At 44.6% G+C, this 19,922-nt stretch overlaps 1 protein-coding gene across 1 annotated transcript in view; it reads right to left on the reverse strand.

Moving 5' to 3' along the window:
• Positions 1–19,922, reverse strand: part of LOC139424150 (zinc finger protein ZFPM2-like) — a 143,327-nt gene that overhangs the window by 53,196 nt on the left and 70,209 nt on the right. The window contains exon 4 of the mRNA XM_071175843.1: positions 19,524–19,648. Coding sequence (XP_071031944.1) covers positions 19,524–19,648 — 125 coding nt within the window. The remainder of the gene's footprint in view (positions 1–19,523; positions 19,649–19,922) is intronic.

Consider the following 19,922-nt stretch of genomic DNA (forward strand, 5'->3'; position numbering starts at 1 on the left):
TTTCTTCAATAAAATAAAATAGGGACATTTGAAGTAGCGACAGTAAATTAGATGGAAAATAAATTAGACAAAATGTGTCACTTTATAAAGTAATGTCATGGATAAGTGTTGAAAACCATCCACCCTTCCTCCTCGTGGTGTGTTGTGGTTTATCCACCCTGTTCCCTCACTCCAGTGGTTTCAATACTCTCCCAGGGTTTTTTTCTGAGCCCTGTTACCGTTCAACCAACGTGTAAAAGATACAGTTACCAAAACAGTGTAGTCAGCGAGGAAGTGATTACAAAATGATGCTCCAAAGTCGCTATAAAATGAAAATCAATATTTCCACAAGTTGCTGCAACATAAAAGATAACCTTCATTGATTTTTCTAGACTTAGGCCTCTGTGATAAAATCTAATATAAATTTTCAGCCACACGGATTTGGATCAGAGCGAAGAGCAGGGGCTGTGCGATAAGTTCCATTGCACATCTCTCATAGTTGGATTTTTTCCTCCTTCCTTCCAAAGGCAGAGCCCTAGCTATTTATAATTGGCACTGTGTGAGGAAAAGCTTCTATCAGGAATCTGTTCTAATTTTTATTACTGAGAAGCTAAAGCCTGTTCCAGATAATTTGGAATTTTCAGGGGAATTGTGATGGAGTTGATGGCAGCGCCGGACTGACTCCAGACAGGAGCTAACCTGTAATAGCCTCTGTGGCTGGGCTGATTAAATGTTGCCATAGATGAAAGACCTGCCATCACCGCAATAAATTAACCAATCACACAAATCCCAAGTCGCTACTAATCCCTCCTTGATACCATGATCCTCAGATCAGCTGAAGGAGGTGAGGAAGAAAGTGGCTTGTGACACTCAGCTTCCTCCTAACTCACTGGTTTCCTGTGTAAACAAGCTAATGATATCACCACTGACCATTTCACCACCACTGGGCAACTCTTAACCCGCTTCACGGTCAGGCCAGGGGAAATCGATATCAATCCTTGGTGGGAATGATTCTTTCCTCATCTTTTTCCCTTCGTTTTTTTTCTACCAAGGTCACAAATGTAGTACTGTATCAGTCCTGATCCCCAACTGTAGAGAAATCAAACCCAGTTTTAGTCTGAGCATCTTTACAGTATTTTCTACTTGTTGTTTTGCTTAAAAGGTCCACTGTAAAAACACGTAGAGTATGAAAGACTAAATGTGTTCTTAATCATAATACAAATGCAAATATTTATTTATAGCATTTTACTTCGAAAATACACATTTCATTTTTTTTTTCAATAATATTTATTCCGTTTCTTAAATGAAACTAGTCCTTAAGTTCAGTATAAATATATATTTTTTTTCTTCAGTGAAAAACACTGTAAATAGTAGAAGAAGCAGCAGGTTCCTTTCCTTCAGTTTATCTCTCTGTGTTTTTCACTCCCACACACAGCGCTTGGCCCAAGCGTTCATATTTTTAACAACATGCCACTAATAGTTTTGATGTGTCATGTCCATATAAGGGGTTAGCCCTTTATATGAAAAAAGAAGGGCAGAAAAGCTTATGGATGTGTTATGTCAGGTTTCTATATGATATGTTACTGCGGTGGAGGTATATAGGGATAAAGGATTTGCACCTGTTTACAGCATACTACAGCACACACCTTGATAACGTCCATTGCAATTAGTTGTTCACCACGATGAAACAAATTGCATGTGGTCAACTGGAAATTTCATTAGAGGAGATTTTCCTCTAGCCCTCGTTATCTCATTCCCGTATTAATATTTCTTTAGCCTCAAGGACGGATGACTTGCCAGGGTCTTTCTGTCGAATAAATGGCCAAAACACTTTCTCTTTCAATCCATCTCCAAGTTTCTATGCATGTATAGAAAGCTTATATTCAGAATATGGATATTTATGTATATTTTCCTTTAATTTAACCCTAAAAAAGATGATTATCTGTCAACATCCCAAATGAACTGGGAAATGCTTCCAATGCATCCATGTCTCAGGTCTCATTTCAAGCCATTCTCTCCATCTTTTAACGATAGTATAGTTACATCTGCCCCAATAAAAATATACAGTACCTTCATGTAGCTTTCTTTTTCTCTCTCTCTCCCTACAGCAGCATCTGCTATTGGGAGACTAAATAACAGAAATATGCAAAAATTCGACACTAATTCCCTTTAGAGATAGATCTTGGCTGCTGCCCTGTCATAAATCAGAGCATTTCGATATGAAATGAGGCAAGCTGCTCTAATCATTTCTGCATTTCAAATTGGATCACTGGCTCAATCGCTTGGCTTTTAAACTGCTTGCCTAAGAGCAAATGTGAGGTGGGAGATAATTCAGCAGAAATCTTCTCCCTCCCTGCGCTCACTCTGTGCTGCAGTTAGTTTACTGCTTGAGTGCAAAAGAATGCTTTTTTCTTTTCTACCACCCCCCTTCCCCACATCTTTCTCTTTTCAACTTTGTTAAATTGACTTTTCCTTTTAAATCGATTAAATTGAGAGTCACTGCTGTTCCTGCAATCTTTAAAAGGACACCAATCACTCTGCCTTTAGTTGTTGTTGCTATAATGGCAGCTACCCATTGCTGTGCCTTTAGTTTGTAGATCATGGCAGCCATGGGAAATATCCTGTTCTCTGTTCTTACTTATTTGAATGTATCTATCTGTTCCTGATTGTAACCACATATGGACAATAAGTGACCATGGGTCTTAAATACCACATTGAGTGTATGTTGATTGATCATTACAATACGACATACCTAAAGCCACATATGGAGTAAGACAGGGAGGCAGAGAAAGAAAGACAGTCAGAAAAAAGGAGTGAGTGAGGGAAAGCAATGAGTTTCAAGCCTCTTCCAATTCTCCCAAACCTCCAGGCAGTAAGAGCTGCTCCAACTCCAAACTCATCCAGTGTAGTGAAAGATCTACCAGCCCTCCAGACAAGTCCTCTCTCTCTCTCTCTCTCTCTCTCTCTCTCTCTCTCTCTCTCTCTCTCTCTCTCTCTCTCTCTCTCTCTCTTTCTCTCTCTAATATCTTATGATCATCTCCTCCTTACTGCAACAGACAGACTACGGGCCTTTGACATGTTCTGGTCTATTGTCCCTGTTCGCCAACCAGTTGTTTGGCTGAAGTGGACGTTTCATTCAAATTCATATGTTAATCCATGAAGTGCAAGTTGCAGATACAGAATATAATGTGTAGCCTATGTATCATTATTTGAAGTAGGGAAGAAAGAAAGAGAAAGTAGAATTTGTAATGCACGCTTCACTACTTAATAATGACTAGGAGGTACACATCCTGTACATGCACGTCTTCCTACTGTTTGGCTTCGGTCAGAGAAATAACATTGAACGCCTCAGTTCTCGCTATTTGAATTCAATTGGGGACTTGTTTGATCTTTGCATGTAACTTAGGGCTCGGCTCCTGGAGCCATGAGAAACTATGTGAGCACATAATAGAGAAGCGACAGCCAGCGATGTGTTCACCTGTATGGTACATTACTGTTCCCCCAGGGTCACTGAACCAGCCAGGTGGCTCATACTCCGGACAGCTCCACTTGAAACACACAGGAATAAACACACGGAGGGGCCATTCTTCAAAGAAGACATGAAGAGACAAAGTCTATCAGCCATTAAGGTCACAAGCTATCCCTCCACACATAAACACAGACCTAGGAGCAGTCAGAAGTCAGTGAAGACAAACAATCACATTCAAGGCAAGATGATGCTTGAATAAAGCCCGGATAAACCTCACTTCCCCTTTAAGGTACAGCCTTGGATTTTAATGCGTTCCTTTCAACTCTTATTTCTTCTCTGTGAAGTCAGAAATCACCATGCAATAAAAAAAGCATCTACGTGGCATTATATTTAAGGAAGCTGTTTTGCACAACCCTCTTGGCCATCCCTGAACCGCGGAAAAATCCTTACCTGCTGATATTTGCATAATCATTTGATTGTATACCTATGACACAGAAACAGTTTGATTCTCGCGTGCACTTTAGAGAAACGGGGGTCTTAATAAATCCCCTTTAAAGACCGGCCATATTTACACTGAGGTAAGTAAATAAGATAAAGATGGTGAACTTGCCCCCACTAAATGTATTAGACGTGAACTCCCTTATCACAGTCTCAGCACACGGACTGTTAAAAGATGAGGTTTCAGGACGGGAAATGGTCTTTGTTACCCAATTAGTTTCCTGACGACCCTGTGGTGTAATATTCCTGTTTTGACAGCCTCATAAACACACACACACACAAACACACACACACACTGCTATGTGCTGGACCACCAGGCCTGTGAAGCCGACACTGTCCAGGCCTCCTCTCCTCTGGTCTTATCTGGGTTCTTTATCTCAAAGCCTCCGCTGATAGAAGACCCATGTGACCACCGACCAAATCAGCATTCTTCACGGAATACTTTCATTTTCTGCTGTTCATCCATCTGGAGTCATTTGACAGGGTTTTGTCTTTGGGCTTTGGTGGCCCCCGAGCCAGGCTAGCAAGGCTGGGGGGCTGGAGTACTGGGGGGCTGGATTGGGGCTGGAGGCCGGCAGCAGGGACTCGCCTTCGCTGGAGGAGGTGAAGCAAGCAAAGCCTCCACTGTGTTCCTCGACTCCTCCACCAGCGCAACCAAGAGCAAAGAGAACGCAGAAGCCCAGCCTAGGCCAACCCCACGTAGAGACTTAGTCTGCGTCCTAAATGACACCCTATTCATTCCCTATATAGTGCACTACTTTTCACCAGGGCCCATGTAGTGCACTATATAGGGAATAAAGTGCAATTTCAGAGTGGGTCTTAGAGTGGCCTGGTTTACGTGTGGGGAGATGTGATGTGGTGGCAGCATGCTATAAATAATGGATGTCATCAGTGGCATGGCATCAAAGAGTCCTGAAAACATCAAGCAGCCTACATGTTATGATGCTTTCTTAAAGATATATTACTTAGGCATTTTTGCTTTATTCAGACAGATTAGAAACGGCAGGGAAGACAGATTAACAGGAGACAAAGTGGGAAGACGGGGATTGAACCCCGGTCTCCAGGGTTGCATACATGTACCCACTGTAGACCAGCAGACCATGGGGCCTGCACGTAATGATGCATTCTAGTGGGATGAGCAACATATTTGTCTAGGACTGAAAGTTCTTCACAATACTGATAACATAATGATAAGGATGATGAAGCACTGTAACATATGTTTTAGGTAATTATAGACGAGACAGAGTATGTGTGTGTGTGTGTGTGTGTGTGTGTGTGTGTGTGTGTGTGTGTGTGTGTGTGTGTGTGTGTGTGTGTGTGTGTGTGTGTGTGTGTGTGTGTTGACTGCTGAAGGGAATGATGGTCACTACTCTAAAACTTTAACCAGCACCATAAATAACTTTAGTCCCCACTGTAATGTAGAATACTATCAGGAGTTCGCAAATGGAAACAATCACAGATTATCTGGAGCACTTCTCAGGGAAGTTGTTTCAACATATCACAAGTACTGCCATGACAGAGACAGATGGCAAAGCAGCTGGCACCACTCAACTTCTTTTCACTTTTCTGTTTTCCCTCCAACTGCAATGGAGGTCTGTTGTGTATGTTAATGGATATATACTCTTTCGTTTGACATAGACGCTCACATTGACTTTTCTAAGTTACACACTATGACTTTTTTCAAAGGTTTAGGAATGTCAATGAATGTTTCCGCTAGATTGGGTACTTGTTGGGTTATGATGTGTTGTAGACACAGTGTACCTCGCTTCAAATGATTTAGATCAAGTAAAAATTTCACACATTTCCTTCTTTTACAGTATGCAATATATCTTGCCGAATGAATCAAATGGTCCTGAATGTTCATGTTTATAGCAGGTGTCCAATTATGTTAATCGAGGATTTTGTTTATTGTTATGTTTATGTTTATTGAGGAGCATAAGCATTCTACACTTCTGTACTTAATGTTATACACAGACTGCACAAAACATTAAGAACACCTTCCTAATATTGAGTTGCACCCCCTATTGCCCTCAGAACATCCTCAATTTGTCGACACTACAAGGTGTTGAAAGCGTTGCACAGGGATACTGGCCCATGTTGACTCCAGTGCTTGAAACAGTTGTGTCAAGGAGGCTGGATGTCATTTGGGTGGTGGATCATTCTTGATACACACGGGAAACTGTTGAGCATGAAAAATCCAGCAGCGTTGCAGTTCTTGACACACTCAAACCGGTGCGCCTGCCACCTACTACCATACACGTTCAAAGGCACTTAAATGTTCTGTCTTGTCCATTCACATTCTGAATTGCACACACACACAATCCATGTCTATATTGTCTCAAGGATTAAAAATCCTTATTTAACCTGTCTCCTCCCCTTCATCTACACTGATTGAAGTAGATTTAACACCTGGTCAGTTTATGCCATGGAAAGAGCTGTTCCTAATGTTTTGTACACTCAGTGTATGTTCTCTCTCTCTCAATTGGCATATCTATTTGAAGCCCCAACTCAACATAAAAAGTGTCCGTTCTCACTGTAACATTTAGTGTACAGATCCATTCCCTGTATTTATAGTGAGATTGAGCAAACTATGTAGCCATCACAGCAGGGCTGCAAGGCACAAAGCAAGTCAGTGAATTCTTTTTTCCTTATCTGGGGACCAGCCATATCTGTTTGTGGTGATGTAAGGACAGGAGAATGTCAGGTTCACTTGTAGATCAAGTCAACCATGCATTATCTCAAACAGTGGAGCTCAGCCCCAACAGCCCCAACCCCAGTAGCACTGAGCAGCACTGAGCCCTTCACAGCTAATACACCACGGCATGGCGGCATGGCCACAGGATGGATCCCAGCAGAGCACAGAGAGAGGAGCCATAGAAAGGAGCTTAGAAAGACACCAAACAATGGCCCCGGGGCCTGGACACCACCCCCTGACACAGGTCATAACCCTAGTCTCCATTCGACTCACAAGTATGCCTAACCAAGCGTTGTTGTCAGATCTTTGTCATCGAGCTGATGGTTTAGACTGAGAGAGGGATGAATTCAGAGGAATATGTGTTTTCTTTATCAAAATAATGTGGTATAACGTGAACTCTTTAATGTATGTGCTGGTCAATAACAGTGTTGATAGAAATGTGGGGCGCAGTGAATGTCAGAGAGACCGCCAGATAATTACCATTTTACCCATCTGAAGAGACCCCAGTCTTAATATTGGTTTAAGCCCAAGAAATAATTGATGCATGCAATCACAAATTGGTTCCCAGCCTAAAATTTGGGGCCATTATTTCATTAGATGGAGCCACATTCTTTGTGCCAAAATTATTTGTGTGTCCAACATAGAAATTCAAATCCGGTTAGTGCAGATAATTGTCTGGTTTTACCAACCACATCCAAGAGGGTATTACTTTCAGACAGAAAGGATAGGTTGACTTTATATACAAAATACAAGAAATCAAATACATTGTTGTTTTTTGGTTACTTCTTAGTGTGCTGTATGGTGCTGTGGCAGTCAGTGTGTTGCCAGTAAGCAGTAGCAGAGAGGTGGTATACTGTAACTACTATCTCATGGGGTGTCTTCTTGCATATGTAATTGGATGTTGTACTGTAAATAATTGTCTGGGCATGTGCCAGTGTGATGATGATGATGATTTGTGTGCTTGCATGTGTGTTCATGCTTACGTGTGAGTGTGTGAATGCGTTTGTGTGCACGCGAGTACATGTGTGTGGGCGCACACCCGCATGCGCGCGGACGTCTGTGTGCGCGTCTGCCCCATCCGTACTCCACTCTCAAGTCCCACTGATTCTCCTTTCCAGCCATGTTGAATCCTCTTTCCTTATCAGGCAAGCCCAGGCCTGCATCAGGCTCTCCTTGCTATGACAGAGGCTACAACAATAGGCCTGCGATACCGCTGCTTAGCGCTGCGTTTCGAAGGGGAAACCTGCCACGGGCGCAGATTAACAACAACACACACACACACAAAAAATAGATTGCAGCCTCCAAAACAAAACATTTTTCAGAATGCCTTCTCTTGATTAATGAAGCAATGACAAGAAGAAAAATATAATTTCGGAGCAGAAAAATCCGCGCCACCACTTGTTCAAGTTTAGGGGGTAGCTAACAATAAACATATTGACGGGAGAGGGTGGGAACCGGGAGGAGATAAATGTCTGAGTGATGGCTTGAATAATTTTTGGGTGCTTTTTTTGGAGCATGGACGGCAGGACCTCATTTCTCACCTTGTTCTAAATAACACTATAAAACCCCTCCTGGGCCAGACAGACACCACCTCTCTCCCAGCTGCAAATTAGGACAGTATCTTGTCATTTCCCTTTTTGTCTCCACTCTCTAGGTAAGACTCTCTGTTCACAACCAAAAGTCTACTCTTCTCAGAAAACACACATAATACTACAGACGATAAAGAATACTGTAGCAGCTAGCCTCAATCACTTGGTTGCAGTATATAATACACATATTTCTCACAAAATCCATGACAGAAATGTAGATTGAAACTAAAGAAAATGTCTTAATATCTTAATGTGAACACACATTATTGTTAAGAACATGACACAGGATTTGTCTCTGCCCTTTGCTTCACATGCGACAACATTTCCACTGCCAGCTGCTTCCCTGAAGTGGCTTCCTGTCTCTCCACTCAGAAACACATCACACCGGAGCAAATATTACAGACAATATAGCCTACAATATACAAAAACATTGTCTCTTTCCTTCTGATATATAAGGAACAACAATAACAAATGTAGTGTTCCCAGGATATGACCAATAATTATATAAATTCACCTCCCTCCTGTTGTAGAAACATACCATGTTTTCTGTCTGTTTTAGGGGTTGCCCTCAATACGAACACTGTCCTAAATATCTTTGTATCACTACCGACTGAGGGCTAAAGTAAAAAGATCAGCAGTCACTGAAACCAGGCCTTACAATAGACCTTTATAATGAGCATTATGAGCATAGAGCAGGAGGCTCCAGCCTCAGTAACACGCATCTAGAACAGACAGGCCTCCAAATCCGCAGCTTATTATTAGCCTGAATCAATTATCAACACCTAGAGACAGAACCCAGCTAACCACAACACTGGGGCCTACTCTGGCCCAGCCGTGGGCCTTTTTTCACATCCTGTCCCCTCTTTGTGTAATTACTACTTTTAAGACACCTGCTACTCAATAGCTTCGACACAGACATGTCATTAGGCCCTCGATTGCAGACATTTATGTCTCAGTGTCACTATTCATTTGGGTTAATTTGGGAGTGTTGGCTGGTTGGGCCGTGCGTGTCTGGGCTGGGCTGGCTGAATGTGCTTGTCGCTCACCTGGTTGTGTGGCGGGGCTGGCTGGTGTAATTGGAGCTTAATAGTCTGATTGATCAGGGCAAGAAGTGAGAGAAGTGAAGGATGAGGCTGAGCGCTGGCAGCTCCATCAGTCAGAGAAGAGAACCTTGCCCAACCCTGGGAAGAACAGAACACAACCAAACAGGGTACTGACAAGCTGGGGTTGCAGCTTTGGGCAGCTCACTTTCTATTTCTGTCTGGGCTCTCGCTCAATGATTTCTCTCTCTCTCTCTCTCTCTCTCTCTCTCTCTCTCTCTCTCTCTCTCTGGTCTCTCTCTCTGGGCCCTCTCCCTCCCCCTCTCTCTCTCTGGGCCCTCGGCCTTTCTCTCTGGGCCCTCTGCCTCTGCCTCTGCCTCTCTCTTTCTCTCTCTCTCATTCTCTCTTTGCCCTCTGCCTCTCCCTCTCTCTCTATGTGACCTCTCCCTCTCTCTCTCTCTTCTCTCCCTTCACACACTATACAATACTCCAACCCAAGGCAATTACTTTGTTTACACTTCAGTCCCTGAGTCCTTCTGGGATAAATGACTTTAATGAAAGAACATTATATTTCTATGGTTGATACAATGTACAGAGAACCTGAAATCAGTTCAACGTATTCCGTGATTGACGTACCACTTATTTTTCTTTCTTTGAAGACAATATACATGAGGAAAAAGGGACGGACATTTAGACCTAGTGTGATCATCTAACACCGATAAAGCATGAAGTACAACTTTGGTTGGAGTGTCTAACCAGAGGTGTATGTGCCTGTTGACAGGTTCCTGTAGCAGCAGCAGGCTGTGTGTGGATAGCTACAGTACCTCACAACAAACTCAGCACCCCTGCGACCTGGGGCTGCTGCCACGGCCTTCCATCAGCTGTGAAATCTGCTTTCCTCTTTGATAAAGGCTGGAGATGTGACCCTATCTCTGTCCTACAGACGTCCAGATTTCCTGTCATGCTCTTCCCCACAAGTTTTACTCTCTCTCTTTCCTCTTGTCTGCTAGTCCTGCTGGACAACTGTAATGCACCACTGTTCTCCCCCAGCATCGTCCATCACTCCCTAGCCATAGAGACCCACAGTAGACCCATAGAGACCCACAGAAGACCCATAGAGAGCCACAGTAGACCCATAGAGAGCCACAGTAAACCCACAGTAGACCCATAGAGACCCACAGTAGACCCATAGAGACCCACAGTAGAGCCCCAGTAGACCCACTGAGATCCACAGTATCCCCATAGAGACCCACATTAGACCCATAGAGAGCCACAGTAGACCCACAGAGAGCCACAGTAGACCCATAGAGACCCACAGCAGAGCCACAGTAGACCCACTGAGATCCACAGTATACCCATAGAGACCCACATTAGACCCATAGAGAACCACAGAAGACCCACAGTAAACCCATAGAGACCCACAGTAGACCCATAGAGAGCCACAGTAGACCCATAGAGACCAACAGCGGAGCCACAGTAGACCCACTGAGATCCACAGTATACCCATAGAGACCCGCAGTATACCCATAGAGACCCGCAGTAGACCCATAGAGAGCCAGAGACCCACAGCAGACACACTGAGACTGATAGAGAACCACTGTAAACCCATAGAGAGCCACAGTAGACCCACAGAAGACCAACAACAGAGCCACAGTAGACCCATAGAGAACTACAGTAGACCCACAGTAGACCCATTGAGCCACAGTAGACCCACAGAGACCAACAACAGAGCCACAGTAGACCCATAGAGACCCACAGTGGACCCATAGAGAGTCACAACAGACCCACAGTACACCTATACAGACCCACAGTACACCTATAGAGACCCACAGAAGACCCACTGAGACACACATCAGACCCACAGTAGACCCATAGAGAGCCACAGTAGACCGACAGGAGACCCACAGAGAGCCACAGTAGACCCTCTGAGATCCACATCAGACCCACAGTAGACCCATAGAGAGCCACAGTAGACTCATAGAGAGTCACAACAGTCCCACAGAGGCCCATAAATATCACAGTAGACCCACAGATAGCCACTGCAGACCCACAGTAGACCCATAGAGAGCCACAGAGACCCACAGCAGACACATTGAGACCGATCGAGAACCACTGTAGACCCATAGAGAGCCACAGTAGACCCATAGAGAGCCACAGCAGACCCATAGTAGACCCACAGAGAGCCACAGTAGACCCACAGTAGACCCATAGAGCCACAGTAGACCCACATAGACCAACAATAGAGCCACAGTAGACCCATAGAGACCCACAGTAGACCCATATAGAGTCACAACAGACCCACAGTACACCTATAGAGACCCACAGAAGACCCTCTGAGACCCACATCAGACCCACAGTAGACCCATAGAGAGCCACAGTAGACCCACAGTAGACCCATAGAGAGCCACAGCAGACCCACAGTAGACCCACAGTAGACCCATAGAGACCCACGGTAGACCCATAGAGAGCCACATTAGACCCACAGAGACCCACAATAGACCCATAGAGACCCACAGTAGACCCATAGAAAGCCACAGTAAAACCACAGTAGACTGATAGAGACCCACAGTAGACCCATAGAGAGCCACAGTAGACCCATAGAGAACCACAGTAGAGCCACAGTAGACCCACAGTAGACCCATAGAGCCACAGTAGACCCATAGAGACCCACAGCAGAGCCACAGTAGACCCATAGAGAACTACAGTATACCCACAGTAGACCCACAGTAGACCCATAGAGCCACAGTAGACCCATAGAGACCCACAGTAGACCCATAGAGAGTCACAACAGACCCACAGTACACCTATAGAGACCCACATAGACCCACAGAAGACCCTCTGAGACCCACATCAGACCCACAGTAGACCCATAGAGAGCCACAGTAAACCCACAGTAGACCCATAGAGACCCACAGTAGACCCATAGAGACCCACAGTAGAGCCCCAGTAGACCCACTGAGATCCACAGTATCCCCATAGAGACCCACATTAGACCCATAGAGAGCCACAGTAGACCCACAGAGAGCCACAGTAGACCCATAGAGACCCACAGCAGAGCCACAGTAGACCCACTGAGATCCACAGTATACCCATAGAGACCCACATTAGACCCATAGAGAACCACAGAAGACCCACAGTAAACCCACAGTAGACCCACAGTAGACCCATAGAGCCACAGTAGACCCATAGAGACCCACAGTAGACCCATAGAGAGTCACAACAGACCCACAGTACACCTATAGAGACCCACATAGACCCACAGAAGACCCTCTGAGACCCACATCAGACCCACAGTAGACCCATAGAGAGCCACAGTAAACCCACAGTAGACCCATAGAGACCCACAGTAGACCCATAGAGACCCACAGTAGAGCCCCAGTAGACCCACTGAGATCCACAGTATCCCCATAGAGACCCACATTAGACCCATAGAGAGCCACAGTAGACCCACAGAGAGCCACAGTAGACCCATAGAGACCCACAGCAGAGCCACAGTAGACCCACTGAGATCCACAGTATACCCATAGAGACCCACATTAGACCCATAGAGAACCACAGAAGACCCACAGTAAACCCATAGAGACCCACAGTAGACCCATAGAGAGCCACAGTAGACCCATAGAGACCAACAGCGGAGCCACAGTAGACCCACTGAGATCCACAGTATACCCATAGAGACCCGCAGTATACCCATAGAGACCCGCAGTAGACCCATAGAGAGCCAGAGACCCACAGCAGACACACTGAGACTGATAGAGAACCACTGTAAACCCATAGAGAGCCACAGTAGACCCACAGAAGACCAACAACAGAGCCACAGTAGACCCATAGAGAACTACAGTAGACCCACAGTAGACCCATTGAGCCACAGTAGACCCACAGAGACCAACAACAGAGCCACAGTAGACCCATAGAGACCCACAGTGGACCCATAGAGAGTCACAACAGACCCACAGTACACCTATACAGACCCACAGTACACCTATAGAGACCCACAGAAGACCCACTGAGACACACATCAGACCCACAGTAGACCCATAGAGAGCCACAGTAGACCGACAGGAGACCCACAGAGAGCCACAGTAGACCCTCTGAGATCCACATCAGACCCACAGTAGACCCATAGAGAGCCACAGTAGACTCATAGAGAGTCACAACAGTCCCACAGAGGCCCATAAATATCACAGTAGACCCACAGATAGCCACTGCAGACCCACAGTAGACCCATAGAGAGCCACAGAGACCCACAGCAGACACATTGAGACCGATCGAGAACCACTGTAGACCCATAGAGAGCCACAGTAGACCCATAGAGAGCCACAGCAGACCCATAGTAGACCCACAGAGAGCCACAGTAGACCCACAGTAGACCCATAGAGCCACAGTAGACCCACATAGACCAACAATAGAGCCACAGTAGACCCATAGAGACCCACAGTAGACCCATATAGAGTCACAACAGACCCACAGTACACCTATAGAGACCCACAGAAGACCCTCTGAGACCCACATCAGACCCACAGTAGACCCATAGAGAGCCACAGTAGACCCACAGTAGACCCATAGAGAGCCACAGCAGACCCACAGTAGACCCACAGTAGACCCATAGAGACCCACGGTAGACCCATAGAGAGCCACATTAGACCCACAGAGACCCACAATAGACCCATAGAGACCCACAGTAGACCCATAGAAAGCCACAGTAAAACCACAGTAGACTGATAGAGACCCACAGTAGACCCATAGAGAGCCACAGTAGACCCATAGAGAACCACAGTAGAGCCACAGTAGACCCACAGTAGACCCATAGAGCCACAGTAGACCCATAGAGACCCACAGCAGAGCCACAGTAGACCCATAGAGAACTACAGTATACCCACAGTAGACCCACAGTAGACCCATAGAGCCACAGTAGACCCATAGAGACCCACAGTAGACCCATAGAGAGTCACAACAGACCCACAGTACACCTATAGAGACCCACATAGACCCACAGAAGACCCTCTGAGACCCACATCAGACCCACAGTAGACTCATAGAGAGCCACAGTAGACCCACAGTAGACCCATAGAGAGCCACAGCAGACCCACAGTAGACCCATAGAGAGCCACAGAGACCCACAGCAGACACATTGAGACCGATAGAGAACCACTGTAGACCCATAGAGAGCCACAGTAGACCCATAGAGAGCCACAGTAGACCCATAGAGAGCCACAGCAGACCCACAGTAGATACATAGAGATCACAGTAGACCCACAGTAGACCCACAGGAGACCCACAGAGACCCAGTAGACCCACAGCAGACCCAAAGTAGACCCATAGAGATCACAGTAGACCCACAGTAGACCCACAGGAGACCCACAGAGACCCAGTAGACCCACAGTAGACCCACAGAGACCCACAGTAGACCCATAGAGAGCCGCAGTAGACCCATGGAGAGTCACAACAGACCCACAGTACACCTATAGAGACTAGAGATCGACCGATTAATCGGAATGGACGATTAATTAGGGCCGATTTCAAGTTTTCATAACAATCGGAAATTGGTAATTTTGGACGCCGATTTTGCCGATAATTTTTTTTTTTATTACACCTTTATTTAATCTTTATTTAACTAGGCAAGTCAGTTAAGAACACATTCTTATTTTCAATGACGGCCTAGGAACGATGGGTTAACTGCCTTGTTCAGGGGCAGAACGACAGATTTTTACCTTGTTAGCTCGGGGATTCAATCTTGCAACCTTACGGTTAACTCGTTCAACGCTCTAACCACCTGCCTCACGAGGAGCCCGCCTGTTACGCGAATGCAGTAAGAAGCCAAGGTAAGTTGCTAGCTAGCATTAAACTTAATCAATCATAATCACTAGTTATAACTACACATGGTTGATGATATTACTAGTTTGTCTAGCGTTTCCTGCTTTGCATATAATCGATGCAGTGCGCATTCGCGAAAAAGGACTGTCATTGCTCCAACGTGTACCTAACCATAAGCATCAATACCTTTCTTAAAATCAATACACAGAAGTATATATTTTTAAACCTGCATATTTAGCTAAAAGAAATCAGGTTAGCAGGAAATATTACCCAGGTGAAATTGTGTCACTTCTCTTGCGACCCACAGTAGACCCATAGAGAGCCACAGTACACCTATAGAGACCCACAGAGAACCACATTAGACCCACAGTAGAGCCATAGAGAGCCACAGAAGACCCACAGTACACCCATAGAGAGCCACAGTAGACTTACCGAGACCCATATCAGACCCACAGTAGACCCATAGAGAGCCACAGAAGACCCACAGTAGACCCATAGAGACCCACAGCAGAACCATAGAGACACACATTAGACCCACAGTAGACCCACTGAGAGCCCCAGCAGACCCACAGTACACCCATAGAGACCCACAGCAGACCCATAGAGACCCACATTAGACCCACAGTAGACCCACTGAGAGCCACAGCAGACCCACTGTACACCCATAGAGACCCACAGTAGACTTACCGAGAGCCACAGTAGATGGGACCGCCCGGTCCCTCTGGCTGCTGCCTCTGTCTAGCTCTGGGGACCAGCACTACAGACTCACCACCTCTCACCAGACTATGGAATGGATGTGGTTGGATAACCCAAGCTGACATGATGTCGTGGTAAAAAAAAGGTAGGTAGCTCTCTTTTATATCAGTGTTCAGCTAGAACTGCAAACTGTACTGTTAGGGGATCTGAAAAACCCTGATCAGGAAATGTTGAATATATGCATAATTATTTGACTACAGGTACTGTACATATGAGTGAAAATAGCTGTACGTTGTAGGGCCGGGATGATACCAGTATCACTATACTCATAAGTATCGTGGTAAGAAAACAAAACAAGAAAACAGCCCTAATGTTAGAAACAGACACCATTATTTTTTTTATTTAACTAGGCAAGTCAGTTAAGAACAAATTCTTATTTTCAATGAAGGCCTAGGAACACTGGGTTAACTGCCTTGTTCAGGGGCAGAACGACAGATTTTTACCTTGTCAGCTCGGGGATTTGATCTACCAACCTTTCTGTTACCAGTCTAACGCTCTAAACACTAGGCTACCTGCCACCCCATTATGCTGTCATCCAGAGTCACATTGATTTATTTTCAGCTATAACACACAACATTTTACACAGCAGGAGTTAGGTCTGCTTTGTGTTTACATTTTTGCCATGGGAAAAATATTGCGATACTGATATCGTCCCGGCCCTAGTTAGTTTACTCCAATCAGGGGAGGGGTGGTAGTGTAAAACAAAAAAACGTGGGGATTAGAAATGATGCAAACAATTACATTTATAGAACCATAAATTGATCCTCAATATTAAAGCTGATCTAGCTTTGTTCAACCCCCCCAAAAAAGGTCAACTCTGACCGCCGTTACTGGTGAACAAAGTAACACCAGTAACCAAAGAATTTTCTTGCAATAAATGGGTAAACACTTGCTCAAAATGTAAAAAATAAACTGTGTTTATCCTCCACTACACCACTGGTGATGAGAAACCCTGCCTGACACCTGAAGAATCGCATTAGCTCCTCCATCGTGAATCCTAGGCTTTAGCTCAGCTAGCTAACACAGTTTGCATGCAGTTACCACTCATCCCCTCTGACTCCTGAACACTACGCTCCTCATTGGTGTAATCATCAGACTCACATGACACAACTGGCCAGCCCTGACAATCTCTGCTACTACTATGACAGACAGCACCACAAGTGCAAGCTTTATGGAATAATCACAATGAATCTCTGCATCTTGGGACTTTTTCAAGTGGTGAGACCGCATGACTTACAGTATTAGCTAAGTTTGAATGTATGCTACAATCATGGAAGACGCCTTGATCTAGATACAGAAGTCTGCGGGGGACGTGTTTGAAAGACCCTTTTCGATTCCATCGAGGGCATATCAATATCACACAAGAAGGTCACGTGTTTCCAGCTTGGATTTCAAAGTGTGAGAGAGAAAGACAGGTGACGCTAATGCCTTAGAGCTGCCATGCCATTGGGTAATTCATTCACCTCTGTGGTTTCACAATCTAACACAGAGAGAATAGATTTAATAGTCCCTAGAGGTCATACTTCATGAGAATGACTGAGAGCCCCTCTTGGGTGAATGAAGTAGAGACCCATGAAACAATCAGGGTTTATTTCTGCCTTCAAATGCTTTATACTGCCTTCCTGACCCTGTAAAGGAACACGAGGCTGGTCTGACATGCATCAAAACTACCCAGCTTTCTCTTTTCTTTCTCCCTCACATTGCTCTTTTCTCTTAGTCCCTATTTTATTTCACCTCGTAAGGCTTTCTCTGGTTGGGTGAGACATTAGAGCTGGTTTCTGTCTTTAAATGGCAGTATATCGTTAAGACGCAAGTCCCTTTCCTCCCTCAGTAGAAAACAAGAGCTAAAATGCCTTTCTGTGGAAGTTGCCAATGGGGTTTTTACACTACTACTGTATATATACAAGCAAAACTGCTTAATGACCAGGTGGTTGGTAAATTAAGCTGTGCAGTGCAAGATGAGTCCCTGATGGAAATAGCAGAGAATTTATTGCCAGCTTTCTTGTTTATCTATAGGTTTGGCGAATATGAAGTATGTTCGTATCACAGTAAAACAGGCAGCTCAATAAAACCAAAATACGTTACTCGAGTTCAGCTAGGCTTTAATGATGTATTGTGTGAAGTTACTAACAGCCAGCAGCTCATTTGAGAGATGACTGAGACTAAGAGAAGAGAGAGGAGAGGAGGGCAAGCAGCGAAGCATAGCATATGTACCCATGAGAATAGACACAGAAAGGAGAGATCCTTAAAGGCAATATGCCAGAGAGCTCTTCCTCTCCCTTTAATTGAGAGAAGATGTTATATTCTTTGTAACCCCTCCACAAGCCATTACAGGTGAAGCCTAGCACCTGGCTCAGTTAGACGCCTGAAGATAGAGGATCTCAGGGAAGGATTCAGGCGAAGGCAGAGGGCTGTAACTAACAATCTAGAACATTACAATATTGTCCAACAGCTCAGTCTCTTAGAATGTGAACAGTTTAAAATGTAGTTAGTTTAGCACGCAGCGTTACTATATCTTAACTTCATTTTTAGGAAGTATACAAATGTTGGAAACCTTTAGTACAAATACTCTGATAACTGCATCTCAACCATATGAGGATGCATTTGACACTACTTGTTCACTCTGAGGGCAATAGACTGTCACATTGGCTACCCACCTTTCATGTAAATTCATGCAAAAATGGAAGAGAACTATATTTGCATGTCATGCACAGTAGTGGCTTGAGGTGTTCATCCTTAGAATCACTCTTTGCTTGAGGATAACAGGCCTGGACCCGAAAAGAGTCCATATTTCACGGTTAGATGAAATATTTAAAGCCATTGATGACTTTAGAACCATGAGGGGAGCTTAGAAAACAGTCAGAAACAGCTCAGAGAATGATTTAATAAAGTTATAGCGTTAAAGAAATCCACGAGAACGGGCAGGGCCTCTGAGTCTAAAATCCTTGTGGACTTTTCCTTATGTTTCTTAACAGGATGAATGTGAGATTGGTTACAATTTTTAATAAGAATTTTCTTAATTAATCCAAATGAAAATGAAATATCAAAACCCTGGAGGACTCGTCGTTTCACCAGAGCACCAGGTCAACATATTTTCCAGACGTTAAAGAGGAACTTCACTGGGATGTCTTAAAACAAGAGGGGCCAGCCGATTGATGTAAAGCTGGGGTGAGAATAGCAACATCAAATATAATGGATCGTTAGTTCATTGAATCGAGGGTCTGGACTTAACTAAAAAAAAATACCAATTAAAGTGTTAGTCGTAAAAGATGCAGATTAAATTGTTGAAATGAATGCACATCAAAGCCTTTTGCGAGGGGAAATTTGATCCCTGAACAGTCAACTCTATGGGTCTGACTGTCTGGTTGCCTCCTCCTTCCAGTTGACTAGGCTTTACCCCTACCCACTCACTCTCACTGTATTGTATTGGTGGAAGGAACTTGCTAGTAGGCTGGCGGGCAAGGCCTCTAAGAACGACAGATGACTGGTGAACTAAAAACACAAACTTTTTTACATTTTTAGCAAAGTGAAGGTTAGGTTATGGACCAAAGTCTTGAGAAAAAGGGTGACAGATAATTTGGTGCTATTCTCTGTTTTTTCATGTTCCCAGAGCAGCCCCAGTAACAATGTGACTCTGACAGAATAAGTGAAAGAAAGAGACAGACATTAAAAGCATGACCTACCATGCCACTGCCATCGATGTTCATCTCGATCTTCCCGTTGAAAGGTCCCCACGTGGTTCCCACAGGGAGCTGCTGGCGGCTGTGGATCCGACGCTCCCCATCCTTGTGGAACGCATCCAGCTCTCCTATAAAACACCAAGCATCGAAACAGTCATCATATCATAAAACACCAAGAATCTCAAAACAGTCAGCCAAATCCTCCAGTTCCCTAGAAAACACAGTCATTAATATCATTTGTCCTTAAGTAAACCTCAAAGATCATTGCAAAAGTGCTCCTCTTTCTTTTTCTGGGATACTGTGGCCATCTTGTGAAGTGTCCTGGTATTTGGATTTATTTGTTTACCATTGTCCATAAAAAAATATATGTTTTATTGTTACATGCACAAGATAGGTACAGCG

The sequence above is a fragment of the Oncorhynchus clarkii genome, chromosome 2 (assembly GCF_045791955.1).
Source record: "Oncorhynchus clarkii lewisi isolate Uvic-CL-2024 chromosome 2, UVic_Ocla_1.0, whole genome shotgun sequence".
In the NCBI taxonomy this organism is placed as follows: Eukaryota; Metazoa; Chordata; class Actinopteri; order Salmoniformes; family Salmonidae; genus Oncorhynchus; species Oncorhynchus clarkii.